The sequence below is a fragment of the Coffea eugenioides genome, chromosome 1, assembly GCF_003713205.1.
Source record: "Coffea eugenioides isolate CCC68of chromosome 1, Ceug_1.0, whole genome shotgun sequence".
In the NCBI taxonomy this organism is placed as follows: Eukaryota; Viridiplantae; Streptophyta; class Magnoliopsida; order Gentianales; family Rubiaceae; genus Coffea; species Coffea eugenioides.
This window is the reverse complement of record NC_040035.1, coordinates 11,276,907-11,296,045: the sequence shown is the minus strand read 5'-3', so window position 1 is coordinate 11,296,045 and position 19,139 is coordinate 11,276,907. Positions and strand designations below refer to the sequence as shown.

Genomic DNA, 19,139 nt, shown 5'->3' with positions numbered 1-19,139 from the left:
TATTAATTACAAACAAACCAGAAGAAACACTAAAATTTCCATTTTGGTTTAGAGAATTAAGTACAAAATGGAAAGTATTATAAAGATATAAGTAGAAATTACCAACAGTTTTCAAGTGATGGACTCGCTTATTTAAATTAGGTTGTGAGAGAAGAAAATCTTGAACATCCTTTGAAGCTATTATTGAATTTTAGAAATATTTGGAAGTCAATTTTGAAAATCCCTTTTATGCACTCAGGTGCAAATGGAATGGACTAGACTAGACTCCTCACCATTGAATAGGAGAGATTCTTCATGCATACTCCAATAAAGTTCAAAGTAGTCCCGTGTTATTCACTCCTTTTGTGCTAATCCACATTACAAACTATCGTGACATTGGAAATGGATAGTAATTAACAATGATTGACTATTTCTACAAGTATATAGAATCGATTGCAATAATAAAATTATGTGGAGTATTCTAGGAGACTTTTTTTTTCACCGAATGCTTTGTGTTATTAAACGAAAACCAAAGTACAAAGAGAGTGGCAAAGCCTTACCTCCAGAGTATGTGACAAAATGAAAACCAAGCAATTCTTCCCTATTTTCTACATCTACGCAGACTAGGTAAGCCTTTCCGATCTAATGCAACATCACCCATAACTAATCGGGGAAGATCTAAAATTGATTCATATGTTATAGCCACCCCGACTCAGTTCCGACGTTGGATAAATTATCTGCAGACTTATTCGCTTTTCAACCTCGCTCTCCTTTGAATAATCTAGGTAAGGACCAACGAATTGGACTCCACAAGTTAAAATACCCACGAGGCAGCCCTAGCCGAACTCCGTGAAGCAAGGCTTGCATCTCTACTTGTAAGCTAGTCCACACTCCAAAATAATATGAAAACCCTAATAGGAATCTACCCTCAGAATCGTGGAAAGTCTACCTCTACCACTCCTCCCTGGGTTCCCTCTTGAACAGCCATCCGTATTCAACTTCACTACATCCGGCATCAGGCACCTCCATCTAATTGCAATCACTTCAAATTCCCTTCTCCATCTAGCTACCATATCAAAGAAACTAGGCCACAACATAGGAACCCTAGAAATTTCCCGAAACTTCAGAGATAAACTAAGCATGAGCTCCTCAAAAATCGTCTCACAAACTTGAAGTACAGGTATCAACTGTCCCTTAAAAATGAATTTATTCCTCATTTTCCATAAGTTCCAACAAATCAGAGATGGCAAAAGTTTGACGATATACCTAAGGTAAGGGCCAGTAAGTAGTCAACCACCAATTAATTAACTTATGTCTTATGATAGGGTGTAAATTATTATTAAATTTATGATTATTTTCCCCTTTTATTCTTGCCAAATATTGTTTTAATTGTTAGATTTCACTTATATTTGGTGTTTTGTATTAATTATAGGACATCGGAGCGAAAGATGCTAAAAAAGTGGTAATTTCCGAACAATTGCAATCAAGCTCAGACGATTCGGGATTTACATGCGGAAGTTTCCTAATTCGAGCCAAATACCGAAGAGCCTTTGGTGGAAAATTTAGAAATCATTTTTTTTAATTGTAAGAATTAATGAGGGAAACGTGAGACATTATATTTGGCAATTTCTTTCTTTTATTAAAAAAAAAAAGATGTTTCATTAGTAGTGGGATACACGAAGTAGGAAACTGGGGAGAAAAAAACAGAAGGCCGAATTCCCGTTGGATTGAAATTTCAGCAATAAGTAGAATTGTGAGTGACTAGTCACGGAACTAGTCACTTAGATTAGATCCTTATCTTTGCTTTGGTTGGCCGCATGTCTTGGGCTTTCTTTCATAGCATCACATTGGGAATGTTCTCAATAATGAAGAACTAATTTTCTTTTTCTAGCCGAAGAATAACAAAGGGCTTGGTTCATCAACATCTGTGAAATCTAATTATTTTTATTAATTTCTTTTATGTCTTCTAGTTTAATTTCTCACAGTTGTTAGTTATTTAGATATCAAAGGCGCCAGATATTTAATTCAATCTAACAAACTATTGTCAATTAGGATATAGTTAAATCTGTAATTCTTTAATTGTCTTAAATTAGTGACATCTAATGTGATTGCGGCCACAAGATATACAATCTAATTTAAATAAACTCTGGTAGTATGTTTATTGATTAGAACAAGGTTTTTCTAATTTTTAATGCAAGCAAGAAATTACAGGTAAAATTGCAAATGGCAGTAATGGAGATGTGGCAGCAGACTCCTACCATCGATATAAGGTAATGCAAACCAAATCTTTTTGATCAAATAAGTTAATAGTAAAGCTAAAATATCATACATGGAAAAATAGGGCAAAAAATCAACGAGCCCTGCAAAAACTATACCTTATTAAAAAAAGAAAATTCAGTTATTTTTGTTTATTTACGTTGGTTACAATCGTTGCCACCAAAAAAAAATAAAAAATAAAAAATTGAAGTACGTCTACAATGCTATCTTTCTCTTGTGACAGGAGGATATCAAACTCTTGAAGGAAATGAATGCAGATTCTTATCGCTTCTCAATTTCTTGGCCTAGAGTAATACCTCGTAAGGCTTCACTATGTAATCCTTTATCTAGCGACAGTTTAAGACCGTTTAGTATCTACCCGTTTTAGCCAAATTGGAATATATTATGTTGTTACTAAGCTATACAATGATTTGTGACGGGTATTTTACATACGTGCAAGCTAAAAAATACCGAATTACACCCGTTCACTGCAAGTATACAGATCAACTAGTAGTTTAGAGTATATATCGGGTCGATCCCACAGGGAAGAGTGAACAATTACCGGTATTACTAAAGCTTCTCTATTATTTAGACTATCAATGAATTATAACAAATTTAACCTACTGAAATTATGCAAGAAAATAGCAAATGAAAGCTCCTTAGGTTGTGGTATCCCTAACTACTCATGCAAGTGCTATATTTGGATCATTAATTACTACATCTAGGCTAGTTATGGTGTAATTTCCTTATGCATTTGAATCCTACTTTCGTAGTGAATCAATTATACTTATAACTAATCCATACCTATTCTCATGGTTATGAAATTAGCTACAAGTTCATTTCTTCAATGAAATTACATGAAATGAATCACTAAAAACCACATAGATGCACCTCTACTTTCGTGAGTGTACTCCCTATGTTTAGCACTTCTTGAACTAGTGTTAAATCTCAATTTCCATTGCAGAAACAACACCTTAGATAATCACAATCAATGGTACCAGATTAATCATGATTTAAAGAGCCAAAGTGCTAAATAACTTGCTCAAATCATAGCAATCAAATAACCAAATAATAAACACTAACAATTATAGAAAGTTCAACCAAACCCAAGGTATAAACTTTAGAAACACATAATGAACACAAAATCCAGAACTTGTATATTAACTAAAATTGGAATCAAATACAAAAGATAAAGAAATTGGAAGGAATACAACCCTTGTCACATGAGCTTTCTTCCTTGCCTTCTTCATCCTCCATCTTCATCCTAATCTAGATAATAAACAAGAATGGAAAAGCTACACTACTCTATACTAAGCTAAACTAACACTAGGGAGATGAAAGAGCTACATTTCTGCAGACTCCAAACTTCTCCCGTATCTCTCTCCATTTTTCTGGTATGGACTCCCCAATCTCCTTCTTTGCAATGAATTTGGCTCTTTTATGATGAAAGGTGGTCAAGAAATGAGGATTACATCTCCCTTTTACAGCTGGAAATGTTTCTCACATGTATAGCATCGCATGTGAGTTGGTGGAGGTGAAATTGAGTTTTACGCGTACAGAGCAGCCTTTTCTGACCACAATCCGGCTAGGAATCCGGCCACAAATCCGGCCAAATTCAGGCCGGATTGCTACAGTAAATCTGGGCTGCTACAGTGATCCGAGCTGCTACAGTACCTCGGATCCGTATGGATCCGAGCTCGGTTCCACTAACCCAGAAACAACCGAGGGTTCGGATGAATAGTGGATCCGTGTGTGGATCACTTGCTCTGTTTTTGGACCAACTTCAACCAATCTTTTCTTGATGTTAGAGGCTGAACCAGCTCATGTCTAAAACACGAAAGTTGTAGCCTTTTGAGTTATCTTTCTAATGCATCAAGAATCACCTCATTTGGATCTGTGTAGGCTGATATATGACTGAAATACCCTTGCCTGCTCCATGCCTTGTTCCAGTTTCGACCAATAGCAATTGACTCTGTACTTCGGCCTTTTGACCTGGAAAACCTTCAAACTGGATTCAGATGTCTTCACCAAAGTTGTAGATCTATCTCTTATCTTCAAATGGGTTCAAGAATCATCCCAATCCGATCATTATAGCTCAAGTTATAGCCGAAATACGAAAATGTGTCAAAACTGTCAAAATACACAAAATCCAAGTAAAAAGTGATAAAAACCTCATTTAATCACTTCAAAGTATTTTTCACCAATTATAGCCAAAATGATTCATTTTCTTCCAATAATATAACTAAAGTGACTAAAAATAATATAAAATATCATACAATTATTACGTAAATTAGTCACTTATCAAACTCCCCCACACTTAAATCATTGCTTGTCCTCAAGCAATTCACACATAATCAAATGCAATGATTCAAGAGGTGAAACAATATATGCACTTTGTCCAATTTAATTCCTCAAGACTTGGAAAATAATCATTATACAATTATTCAATTTACACTAAATACTCATAATATCAAGTAAAGGAAAGATAATTATACCCTAAATTCAACAAGTTAAACTTAATCTCTTACCCTAACTTAATTTTACAAATAAGCAAATCACATAGTCAATTTATAGCTTTCCTCCTCCTATAATCATCTTTTTCTCAAAATTCTATAACTAAGAGGGATTTATTCACACAAATTTTACTTAAATAGTGAGAATGCCTTTTTACGCGAAAATCGACACTTTTAGGTGAAGATCCCCGGTTACTCAACATTTCACTTATTCAAGTTGCTAATGCATACTTTTAATTCAAGTACCTTTTTACGCGAATGTCGACATTTGTAGATGCCAACCCCCGGTTACTCGGTACGAGAATCATTGGAGTAAAACAATTTTTATTTACTTTCTTTTCTTTTCTCTTTTTTTTTCTTTTTTTTCTACTTTTTTTTTCTTTTTCGGAAATAAAGGACAATAAATAGATATTCCCTCTTAGAAAATATATAAGAATAATCAAAGGAGGAATATAACCTTTATCGACTATATCAATCACTTACTTGCAAAATTAAGTAAAGAGAAGAAATCTCATTAAACATGTAAAATTATAGGCATAATTTTCCTCATTTTACCAAATATACTTTCTAAAATGTAAAAATTCTAATTGCGTAATAAACATTTCCAAGTTAAATGAGGACTAAACCTTCCAAAATACATATAACATTTCAACAATTGGAAGAATAAAACACTTAAGGTTGGAATACTTTGCCCTTTTTGAATGAAAATGCAAAAATTTGAAGAAATTTTGGGCTATAGTGAAATATTGGACAAGATGTTAGAAAAATTTCGACAGAGTTTTCCCATATAAATGGAAGAAAACTCCCTGCCAACAAACCCAATTTCAATCAAATTATCCACATGGCAAATAATTCAAACACAATTCCAACATTTCTAAGCATTTAAATCCACAAAATATCATCACATAGAAAGTATTTGCAAGTTCAAATATTTCCTCCCCCACACTTAAACTTCACATTGTCCTCAATGTGAGAAAAGGAAAATAAATAAAGAGTAAAAGAAAATACTGCTCAATTGAACTTGCGCAATCCGAATCCATGTCCAAGTGATGAATTTCCAACCGTATTTGAGAAAGAATGGAGAGTTCACTTATTGCACCCTGAAAAAGACAAAATCAAAACAAATAAATTTCTTAAAAATAAAAGGTTGCAATCAACAAAAAGAAAACATGCAAGTCAAGGAAAAAGGAAAGATGATCAAGCATGTGGAACCATACAATGTTCAAGGGATAAAAACATGAAATGAGCTAATCTTTGCTAATCAAATATATGCATTAGTATCCAAAGCAAAGGGAAGCTAATTTCACACAAAAAATCCACAATCATGAACAAAATAAGTTCCATTTATACATTTTGTCATCAATGATCAAATCCCCGCAAGTACAAAAGTAATCTCAAAATGGAGGCAAACACACCGAACCAAAATATAAATGACCTTCGTGAGAATTCATGAAATACTAAAAACTATTGAACCACAAAAATTGTAAGTGCATTTATGAATTTCATCAATTAAGGTCATCTTCAATTCACCTCTTCTTTTAGAATTACCTAAGAATTCACAAAATCATTCAATCAAGCACATTTTCATTCATTAGATAATCTAAATTACTCACATAAATATAAAAAACTCCCACTAAGCTAATTAAAATGCTACATTTGGCTACTTAATATGCAACTTCGTCATCAAGCCAAATTAAGCATAAAACTAGCAAGAATTCACCAAATAAGTACAATAAATGCAAATCACAAAATATAGTTATCACTAACAATCACCAATAGCATCAATAAGCTGAAATAAATGCACCTAACTTCACATATTAAAAATTGCCTAAAAATAGAAAATATTCAATCATGGCAAAATTCAAATAATAAAGTTAGGTGAAGAATTGTTACCTCAAGGTGGTTTGGTGATGTTTAGAGATCAATATGATGTGAAAACCCTCAAGAAACTTACTCCAATTTGACCTCAATTGAGTGATTTCAAGAAGGTAGAACCCTAACTAATGGTAAGCTTGAAACCACTTTAGAGTTGTTTTTGAAAAAATATGAACTATGAAATTCACTCTAGAGGATAGGAGAAAGTGATTTGGTGAAGGTTATTTGAAGATTAAATGGTGAAAAGTGGTGTTTTAGTGAGTGGTGTGTGTTTGAGGTGTTAGTGTGTGAGTTGGGTTGAAGAAGAAGGGAGAAAAATTGTGAGGAATCCGTGAAACGGATTCATCTTACGCTGGTTACTGTTCAAAATCCGGCCAGAAATTGGAGGGATTCGTGGAGGGATTCTGGGCAGAAATTTTTTTATTTTATTTTTTATTTTTTTTACTGTTGCATATCCGGCCACTTTCTGGCCAGATTTCCGGCCGGATTGTTGGCCGGATTTGCTACAGTGGATTGTTGGCCGGATTCTGTCCAGAATGCTCGAAAAAATTTTCTTTTCTCCCCTGACTATCCGGCCTTCAATCCGGCCAACATTTGGCCGGATTTATGGCCGGATTTGCTGCAGAAAAAGCTGTTTTCTGCAGTTTTTCCTCCAAATTTGCTTGGCCAACCTTCCACATTCAACCTACTTCATGTTCTTTGAATAAAATTCAAATTTAACATGATCATGCATGAATATAACTTAAACATGAAACACTTTAAATGCATGAAATGCAGCAATTGAACATGAAAACTCCCTTTTTGCCTTAATATAAACACCTTTGCAATTGAGATCATTTGCATGAACTCTTGCCATTGCCACCTACAAAACACACAAAAACATTAATCGAACAACTAAAACTTACTAAAAACAAGCCAACAAGAAGAAAAGTGGAGTTGAAAAGTGATCCAAGCCTTCGTTTTTAAAAGGATCCGAGGTCGTTTTTGAAAGGATCCGAGGTCGGATCATTGTGAGTGAGCTCGGATCAAGAAGTTCGAATTTTTTTCTGATTGCAGAAATGGATCCGAGGCCTCGGATCCATTGAATCTGTACTTATTGCAGAATTTTTGCAATTTTCAGTTTGATCCCAATTCTTCAAAATACACCTTAGATCATTTTTATGTCAAAATAAACCATTCACGCACATGTGAAATGATCTAAACATGCATTCTAAACCTCTTTAATGCATCAAAAACCACAATTACTGAATTTGAGGTATTGAGATCTTTGATCAAACTTCGCCTTTTTCACCTCATTTGGTCACTTTTCCAAAACCTACAAATGAAAAACAACAAAATTACTCAAACTTATGCTTTAAACATAAAATCACTCCAAAGTAACACTAACTTAAACAAGCATTGGGTTGTCTCCCAATAAGCGCTTCTTTAAAGTCAATAGCTTGACTATTTCACCTCATTTTTCAAGGAGGTTTAGTTAACGAATAATCCACCATTTTTGGCCTTGGTGGATCATTGTATGGTGACTTAATAGAAAAAGCCACATGATCTAATGATCTGAGAGATGGAAGTGACTTACATATTCCAAGTGTTCCATAGATATTACCTTGAATATGCACCACTTGAGAACTTACCAAAGGAAATGTCATGAGAGTATCTTGGGCAGGAATACCTTTAGAACCTATACTTTCACTGCACTCCTCAAGAGGGGTGAAAAATGAGTCATTAAAACTCACCTCTTGAGGCTCAAAGTTAGTTCCAAAGATATTATCATGTGAAATGGACATTTGCTCAATGAAACACAATTGAGATTCATCATTTTCATCAAAATGCAACCCATTTTCACATACAACATTCCCATCATTCATGCTAGGATCATTTTGCACATTATTAGAGGAAATAACTTCACACAATGCCTTCAATTGCTCATGTATTCTACCGAAATGAGAAGCTAATTCATCTATTCTTTCCTCAATCCTATCAAAACGGTCGGAAGTTGCCTTAGCTAATTTTTCTAAAGCTAACTCCCAAGATGGCTTAGAATCATTAGCTACTCTTTCTATTGCCAACTCCCAAGATGGTTTTGATTCATATTGAACACATTCAGGTTGGTAATCGTAAAAATATGAAGAATTACTATAAGTACATTGATTATCCCAACCATAAGCAGGAGAATTGCTCCAATTAGCACTATATTGATCAAAACAAGGATTGTAATGTTCTAATTCATCAAAATAATCCACATTTTGTGCTTGTCTACATGTATTAGTAGCATGATAACTTCCACACAAGTCACAAATCATATGATAAGAATTAAAAGTATTAACATTCCTCCCCTGCTCAATTTCATGCATAATTGTGTCCATTTGAACTTGTAACATCATAACATCAAATTTAGTCTTTAAGCACCTTAAACCATCTTCAAAAGACATACATTCAGTAAATTCTTGGTTACCTCTATTGAAGGAGCTTTGCACTTGGTAACCATCCATTGCCAATCTTCCACTTCTCAAGCATTGTCCTCCAAATTGTCCTACCCTTCTCATCACCTAAAATTGCTTTTAAACAACTTAAGAGCAAAATTAGTAAGAAGAATAGGTGATAAAATGTATACACACAGAAAATAACATTCACACAATAACTAACAAAATGTCTAAACTAATAAAGTTACTCTTCACACCGATATTGCCAAATCTTCCCCGGCAACGGCGCCAAAAACTTGACGGGTATTTTACATACGTGCAAGCTAAAAAATACCGAATTACACCCGTTCACTGCAAGTATACAGATCAACTAGTAGTTTAGAGTATATATCGGGTCGATCCCACAGGGAAGAGTGAACAATTACCGGTATTACTAAAGCTTCTCTATTATTTAGACTATCAATGAATTATAACAAATTTAACCTACTGAAATTATGCAAGAAAATAGCAAATGAAAGCTCCTTAGGTTGTGGTATCCCTAACTACTCATGCAAGTGCTATATTTGGATCATTAATTACTACATCTAGGCTAGTTATGGTGTAATTTCCTTATGCATTTGAATCCTACTTTCGTAGTGAATCAATTATACTTATAACTAATCCATACCTATTCTCATGGTTATGAAATTAGCTACAAGTTCATTTCTTCAATGAAATTACATGAAATGAATCACTAAAAACCACATAGTGCACCTCTACTTTCGTGAGTGTACTCCCTATGTTTAGCACTTCTTGAACTAGTGTTAAATCTCAATTTCCATTGCAGAAACAACACCTTAGATAATCACAATCAATGGTACCAGATTAATCATGATTTAAAGAGCCAAAGTGCTAAATAACTTGCTCAAATCATAGCAATCAAATAACCAAATAATAAACACTAACAATTATAGAAAGTTCAACCAAACCCAAGGTTTAAACTTTAGAAACACATAATGAACACAAAATCCAGAACTTGTATATTAACTAAAATTGGAATCAAATACAAAAGATAAAGAAATTGGAAGGAATACAACCCTTGTCACATGAGCTTTCTTCCTTGCCTTCTTCATCCTCCATCTTCATCCTAATCTAGATAATAAACAAGAATGGAAAAGCTACACTACTCTATACTAAGCTAAACTAACACTAGGGAGATGAAAGAGCTACATTTCTGCAGACTCCAAACTTCTCCCGTATCTCTCTCCATTTTTCTGGTATGGACTCCCCAATCTCCTTCTTTGCAATGAATTTGGCTCTTTTATGATGAAAGGTGGTCAAGAAATGAGGATTACATCTCCCTTTTACAGCTGGGAATGTTTCTCACATGTATAGCATCGCATGTGAGTTGGTGGAGGTGAAATTGAGTTTTACGCGTACAGAGCAGCCTTTTCTGACCACAATCCGGCCAGGAATCCGGCCACAAATCCGGCCAAATTCAGGCCGGATTGCTACAGTAAATCTGGGCTGCTACAGTGATCCGAGCTGCTACAGTACCTCGGATCCGTATTGACGGGTATTTTACATACGTGCAAGCTAAAAAATACCGAATTACACCCGTTCACTGCAAGTATACAGATCAACTAGTAGTTTAGGGTATATATCGGGTCGATCCCACAAGGAAGAGTGAACAATTACCGGTATTACTAAAGCTTCTCTATTATTTAGACTATCAATGAATTATAGCAAATTTATCCTACTGAAATTATACAAAATAACAAATAAAAGCTCCTTAGGTTGTGGTATCCCTAACTACTCATGCAAGTGCTATATTTGGATCATTAATTACTACATCTAGGCTAATTATGGTGTAATTTCCTTATGCATTTGAATCCTACTTTCGTAGTGAATCAATTATACTTATAACTAATCCATACCTATTCTCATGGTTATGAAATTAGCTACAAGTTCATTTCTTCAATGAAATTACATGAAATAAATCACTAAAAACCACATAGGTGCACCTCTACTTTCGTGAGTGTACTCCCTATGTTTAGCACTTCTTGAACTAGTGTTAAATCTCAATTTTCATTGCAGAAATAACACCTTAGATAATCACAATTAATGGTACCAGATTAATCATGATTTAAAGAGCTAAAGTGCTAAATAACTTGCTCAAATACTAGCAATCAAATAGCCAAATAATAAACACTAACAATCATAGGAAGTTCAACCAAACCCAAGGTATAAACTTTAAAAACACATATTAAATATAAAATCCAGAACTTGTATATTAACTAAACTTGGAATCAAATACAAAAGATAAAGAGTTTGGAAGGAATACAACCCTTGTCACATGAGCTTTCTTCCTTGCCTTCTTCATCCTCCATTTTCATCCTAATCTAGATAATATACAAGAATGGATGAACTACACTAGCTAAACTATCCTACACAAAGGAAATGGAAGAACTACATTTCTGCACTCTTCAAGCTTCTCCCGTATCCTCTGCATGTCCTGGTTGCTCCCTATATAAACTGCTCCAAAAGCTCCTTTTCCATTGGTCCAAACTTGCTGCATTTGATTTCCAAATCTGAAATTGTTAAGATAGTCAATAGCCATTGTTTTTGACTTGAAAATATGCCAACTTTCTTGCCCTTTTGTCTTCTAAAGCATGTGCACCGAATTCTCTTGCAGATTGTAGCTGGAAAGTAGTCAGAACACAAGAGAATTGACTGAGCAAAATTGCAGAATTGCGGCCGGAAAACGCGCCTACACAAAACGCGGTTACAAGTCACGTTTTGTGTACTCGCGTATTCACTTTGTCCTTACTTCAGCTGCGATTTTCTCTATCATAAAGGCTGAACTGGATTTTTTGTAAAACACCAAAGTTGTAGCCCTTTGAGTTAGCTTTCCAATGCTTCAAGAATCATCCAAATCTGAGCTTTGTAGCCTGAGATATGATCGAAATACTAAACACTGGTCAGAGCTCTGTTTTCCACTTTGGACAGCTGAGTTGAATTTCGGTATTTCAACTTTTGGACTATGAAAACGGCTGAACTGGACTTTGATGTCTTCATACCAAATGTAGATATATCTCTTAGCTTCAAAATGGTACCAAGATCACCTTGATCCGATCTGTGTAGCTCCAGATATAGTCAAAATACCAAAACGTGTCAGAGTTGTCAAAACCTGACTTTTCTTGATTCAAATTGCATTTTTCCTTTTTACACTTCATATTTTATTTTCCCCACTTTAATCCATCTTCAATCATCCAAATATCTTCTCAATGCACTTCATTTGATGATTGAATCATTAAACCTACAAAATATGAAGTTTTTACCATAAAAATCCATAAAATGCAATGTTTAGCCATTTTAACATAAAATGTAGTTTTTTTACCAAAACCTTAGTTATTTTAGTTATTAAACTAAATAATCAAACCAAAATTAACTAATAAAACACACTAAAAATACGTAAAATAAACCCTTGTCACGTATGGATCCGAGCTCGGTTCCACTAACCCAGAAACAACCGAGGGTTCGGATGAATAGTGGATCCGAGTGTGGATCACTTGCTCTGTTTTTGGACCAACTTCAACCAATCTTTTCTTGATGTTAGAGGCTGAACCAGCTCATGTCTAAAACACGAAAGTTGTAGCCTTTTGAGTTATCTTTCTAATGCATCAAGAATCACCTCATTTGGATCTGTGTAGGCTGATATATGACTGAAATACCCTTGCCTGCTCCATGCCTTGTTCCAGTTTCGACCAATAGCAATTGACTCTGTACTTCGGCCTTTTGACCTGGAAAACCTTCAAACTGGATTCAGATGTCTTCACCAAAGTTGTAGATCTATCTCTTATCTTCAAATGGGTTCAAGAATCATCCCAATCCGATCATTATAGCTCAAGTTATAGCCGAAATACGAAAATGTGTCAAAACTGTCAAAATACACAAAATCCAAGTAAAAAGTGATAAAAATCTCATTTAATCACTTCAAAGTATTTTTCACCAATTATAGCCAAAATGATTCATTTTCTTCCAATAATATAACTAAAGTGACTAAAAATAATATAAAATATCATACAATTATTACGTAAATTAGTCACTTATCAATTTGCAGATGGCAAGATTAGCAAAGGCATAAATGAGAAAGGAATTGAGTACTACAATAAGCTCATAGACAAAATTCTAGCTTATGGTACATAAAAATCCAATGCTTTTTAAGAGCATATGATCTTTGATCATTTGGTTGTGTTCATCTAATTCAACATCTTTGAAAGTTCAAATGCATAGGTTTAAAGCCAATTGTGACAATTTTTCATTGGGACTTGCCCCAAGCCTTAGATGAAGAGTATGGAGGCTTCCTGAGTCCTAAAATTGTGTAAGCCAAGATCCCTCTTCCCATAATACTAGGGATAATTTCAGAAACCTCCCCTGAAGTTTCTGACAATTGTAAAGACCTCCCCTCAAGTTTATTAAATTACACCTACCTCCCTTACTTTTACTATTTATATAACAATATAGTTCAAAAGGCTATTTTTTTCTCAAAAATCCTAAACTACCCTTTTTGGATAAAAATAAAACAAAAATTATTTTGCCAATTGCTTTCTTTCATATTTCAACCAAACCCACTGCACTAACAAACTAGCCTAACAAATAGTCATAAAATTGTTACTCCCAAAGCACATCTTAAATACAAAGAATCTCTCTTTCCATACCGAAACCACAACCAACAATTGTCAAGTATAAAAAGAAATATAAATGTACTTATTAATATCTTAAAAAGTTTTTTGGATAGATAATAGACAAATTAGCAAATTTATCAATTTCAGTCCCTCTTCCTCTTTTGGCCAATGATTGCATTATTTATTCCATTATTATTGTGTACCTCTTCATTTCCTTTGAATTTGACCATGAAATCAGATTTTACTTCAATCATCAAATTAATCTAATTCCTCAACTAAACTTGTGATTTGACAATTCCAAAGAGAAGAAACAAGGAATAGGAATATATAGTAGTGTTTGAGAGATCACTTGTGATGTGATTGTCTGCAATTATAGGCAATGGTTGGTGGTAATTTGACAGCGAGTTATAGAAGAAAAGGGTTGATGGATGAGAAAGGAATGATAGTAAATGAGAGAAAATCATCGTTGGCTATAACTTGTAAATATGATAGTCCAAAATGTCAGGTTTCTTTTTCTTTTTTTTTAATCTCATTTCATTATACTATGAATTATTTATTAAGTGAAGGTCATTATAGTCATTTTATTGTGACAAGGGAGGTTAGTATAATTTGTAAAACTTGAGGGGAGCCGAGTGAAATTGTCATAAATCTCAGTGGAGGTTTGTGAAATTATCCCATAATACTACTATCACAACCTAATTGATATTAATGAACTCTAAACATGGGTGATAATTTAGTCTAGAAGTGATAACAAGCAACATATACAGCACTAAATAGTTTATTTTCCAAAAAATGGAAAACGAAAAAAGAGAAAAATATAGACATACATAACACGATCTAGTTTATTTTTGTCATAGCAAAAGATGCGGGGTGCATTGTAACTGCTTTTCCTCACATTTTGATAACTACGCTACTGCTTAAAGAATGCATTTATCATGGTGAATTGCAATTTTGTTTTTCAAAATTTGCACTCTGACCAAATTTGCTTCCCAAAATTTCAACAAAAATAAATCAAAATTCTTGGTGTTTCTAATTTTTACCAAATTTATCCTCAACGCTTTCTAGAAATAAAAAATAAAATAAATTTGACCCGTAATATTCGCACTTTTGACAAGAGAGCATGCTTATTGTCCGCACAACTTACTTTACAGCTATAATACTTAGATTTGTTTGCAGAAATCACTTCATCTTTAAAAAAAAAAAAAACCATTATTTTCAAACATTTGCAGAACTATAATGCAATCAATATTGATTTTAAATTGAGGCTCAGGGAATGAATGGCTTTAAAATTGATTTTAAGGACTGCAGATTTCATTATATTTTTTTAACTAACATTTACCCGTCTTCTACGTGATTCTCTCAAATATGACAATCTCGATTATGTCAACGCTGTTTTTTCGGTCAAATCGGAAGCAGAAGGACCAAAATTTGTCAATTGTGCATTTTTCTGTTGTTGGTGGAAATTGAAAATATTAGAGACATGAGATTTGATGATCTGTTCAAACTTGAGAGGAAATATTATTGCAGTATTGAAACTTGATGAACTAAAATTACAATTCTTTGGAAAATCATCACAAATCACCTCACAACATATTAAATAGTTAAAAACCACAAATTCTTAAGAAAGTTTGGAAAATCAAATAGTAATCCTTCTTTTAAACTGGGTATGAGACAACTATAGTGGTGCTTTTATTTGGTTTGGTACGGTTTTTTTTATTTATTTATTTATTTATTCATGGAAAATATAACAAAATATTCCTCTTACATAATCCTTATTTTTCTAATTGAAGGTATCCCTATTCTGTCCAAACGGATTGCCCCATGAGCCAACCTTGGGAATGTACTGAAGGTGTCATAAATCTCAATTTGTTTATCTGGATGAGATATACCCACATTAGATAAAGCATCAGCAACTGTGTTAGCCTCCCGATAGCAGTGCGTGAATCTAGGTGGATCATCTAATAACTGCCAAATCTGGTTGACGTATCTTCGAATTTTCCACGGACATTGAGTACGACGTTGAATGATCCCAATTAAAACCAATGAATCTGATTGTACACATATGGTACGGTTGTATTTATTACATTATTTGATATATAATCATACTAAGAGTTGAATTCGTAAAAAAAAATTGATATACAAGAATAAAATATTCCACGTATAGCAAAATATGATTCTCGTACACTAAATATTATAGCAAATATAACAACTGTTTGGAACCGAATAGAAGACGACCTTCACTTGCCCTAGGCTCAGCTTTGGAAAATTTTTTAGCTGTTCTTTTTCTATCAAATTCAGCCCAAGAAATCATTTATCCGCGCATGTATCCAATCAAATGATAGTGTTCTGTATACTTTAAGAGTTAAAATGCGTTTGGCTTTTGGATTTGATGATGTTTTATACTTTCCAGAAAGGATTATCATGACTACGCAAATCTACTGTTTGCGAGGTTTGGTGATCGAGTGAAAGATTGGATCACATTCAATGAACCTTGGACCTTTAGTTCAAAAGGTTATGATCGTGGAACCTTTGCCCCTGGTCGATGTTCTGCCTGGAAGAACAATAATTGCACAGGTGGAAATTCAGGGACAGAACCCTACTTGGTGGCACACCACGAACTTTTGGCTCATGCTGATGTAGTTCAATTATACAGGGGAGCGTACAAGGTTATTATTGTGTTCTAATTCAAACTGACATAGAATTTGATCGTAATCAATATTGAGTTCCATAATTACGATTACTAATTGAATTGTGCATATGTTTTAGGCTCGCCAAAAAGGACAAATTGGGATTACACTAGTCACTGCATGGATGGTGCCATTTTCAAATTCAACTCTTGATCAACGAGCAGCCATTCGTGCCCTTGATTTAACATTTGGATGGTGGGTGTGCCAATAAACGTTTGATGAAGAAGATTGCTAACAAAGTATGTATATAAATGGCCTTTCGAAAAAAAAAAAGCCCTTTCGAAAAAAATAAGAAGTTTTTTCGGCCCTGATTGAGGCTTTAGGAAATCGAAGGCTCTCTCGGCTTAAATACAATTAAGTTGTACTAGTTCAACATGATTTTGTCCAAGCATCTAACTTCCAATTTTAAAACTTCACTTGGCAATTTATTATTATTATTTTTTTTTTTACTTTAACGTCTTTCCAATGGATACCTAATCTTCCAATGTAAAATTCTCTTTGACCATATTGTTTTTCCCAATTGGTGCGCAGCCAGCACCCAATGGTCACCTAATTTAAATAAAAATATTATATGAATGTGAACACTCAGAATTATATTGTTTTTCTTGGTAATAACACCTCAAAACTCTCTTACCGAATGCCAATTGATCACTTGCTTGCTAAACCAGTTAATGCATGTCCAAGAGTTTTTGAAGTCTGGAATAACCTTTATTTTCACCAACATCTTTACAAATTAGATAGCCACATACTATAATTATGTAGGATGTTAACTTCTTGTATTAGTCCCCATTTTAACACTTACCTATAGAAATGCCCCGCGTACACAGATTAATATTTTCGTGTAATATTAGGAATGCTTTCTGTTAGAAAGATCAAGGTTTCTTAAAATTTTTATGTTCAACATGAGGAAACGTCCAGTCCTCGTCTTGTAAAGTTACGTTCTATGAATAAATTTTGGAGTGGTGTCCGTCCCCGTAAACAGGTTAGCCAAGAAAACAGAAGAGTGCATGCCTACATAGCCACCACCTATTCAATAAAACACTACATTCAATGATTACCTTGGCTAGATATTGACACCTATTTTCTATTGGCATGTGTTACAGGTTTATGAACCCTTTGGTGCATGGTGATTATCCCGCTTCAATGAGAATTCTTGTCCGCGACCGACTTCCCCAATTTACACCAAAGCAATCTAAAGAACTGATAGGGTCATATGATTTTCTTGGATTAAATTACTACATAACCATTTATGCTGCCCATGTTACAACTCCTCCAAATAAGGTGAATTTAAGCTATTGCACAGACGCGCAAGTTAACGTTACAAGTTGGCTTCATATTTATCCTAAAGGGATTTGGGATCTCCTTCTCTATGTAAAAACAAAATACAAAGATCCAATCAATTACATTACAGAAAATGGTACCTGTCAGCACTTTTCTTCTTCTCCTCCTCAGCACTTTGCAGCCCCATATATAAGTCGTGTACAAACTAGAAATGTTCCCTCCTTCCTCACTCGTCCATTCAAGTAGATTTCCAGCAGTTTTTTTTTTCAAGTTGCTCTCCAGTCAAGTTATCAAGTTTCCATTAGATTCAACGGTGAACATACCGTAAGTATCATACAAACAGAACTAAGACGTGTGTCAACCAAAATTTGAAAATAAAAGCTGCACTTACACAGCTTACTCTCTCGACAAAGCTAGAGAAATTCTAACAAGAATCACCGCCTTAAAACTCAAGTTTCTCCTTAGAACCCACATACATGTCACTGTTATTGTATTATAACGAAAGATTAATAGCATGCATAAAGTTTTACATCCAAAAGTTATGGAAAAGTTGAAAAAAACCTCATCATCTTTCTCTCTTGGTCCAAGCTGGAAAAATTCCAGCAAGCATCACTCTTTTGAAAAAAAATCATAACTTGAGTGATAAATGTCAAAAAATCATAAAACCTGGCCCGATGAAATCTACACTCAAAGAACTAACAATCATTAGAAGACACCTTAAAGAGATTCAATTCATAAATTGGTCCAAATTGACCCGCAAACTAATACCACATTCTGGTTTTTTACTTGTGCAGGGCAGGATTTTCAGTCAACTTTGCTGATTTTCTAGTGCATATATAAAATGAACCATAGCTCCAGTTTTATACCGTTGGAAAGATCTATGAGTCTAGTTTCAAACGCAATTGACGGCACTCAATTTCGATTTTTCTACACTAAGTTATGATCATTTTACTAAAACTGCCCAGGGGTGACTGTCACCCGAAATTCAACCTTTCACTTGAGTTATTCCAACTGTATTGTTACCAATAACTCACATCTTGGCCAGCCATTTGCTACCCAATTCAAAGACCACATGCTATATATCATACTAAACAAGAAATATAACATTTAGAGCATGACTTCCCAGGCTAAACTCCTCAAAATTTCGCAATAAGAGGCTGTAAAATAAGCTCCTGTCTCCCTTAGTTTCAAACAAAATTTCAGCAAGGTTTCTTCCAAAAATTAGTTTTTCTTGCTTCTATCCCAACAAATACCACATAAATGTCTAGATAAAGAATGTTGGTGGTATATGAAGTAAGTTCTTGACCAAAACCAGTAAAATCTTGCAGTTAAAGCTGCAACTTTTCAGCTTTACTCCACCAGCCTTCAAGCATCAACATAACCAGAAAATTTTTAGCAAAGTTCCTTCAAAATCCAACACTAACCTCACTTAGATTCAAGTAAAACAATATGTGCATGTCA

The 19,139-nt window shown here is 34.2% G+C and overlaps 1 protein-coding gene across 1 annotated transcript; it reads left to right on the top strand.

Annotated features, from left to right (window-relative positions):
* The first annotated feature begins 1,222 nt into the window (after positions 1–1,222).
* Positions 1,223–17,924, top strand: LOC113767766 (beta-glucosidase 12-like). Its single transcript, XM_027311954.1, has 8 exons — positions 1,223–1,231; positions 2,178–2,249; positions 2,480–2,555; positions 13,146–13,223; positions 13,319–13,406; positions 16,121–16,376; positions 16,477–16,592; positions 17,501–17,924. The coding sequence occupies exons 1-8, from the start codon at positions 1,223–1,225 to the stop codon at positions 17,922–17,924; spliced, it is 1,119 nt and encodes a 372-aa protein (XP_027167755.1).
* The last annotated feature ends 1,215 nt before the right edge of the window (positions 17,925–19,139 follow it).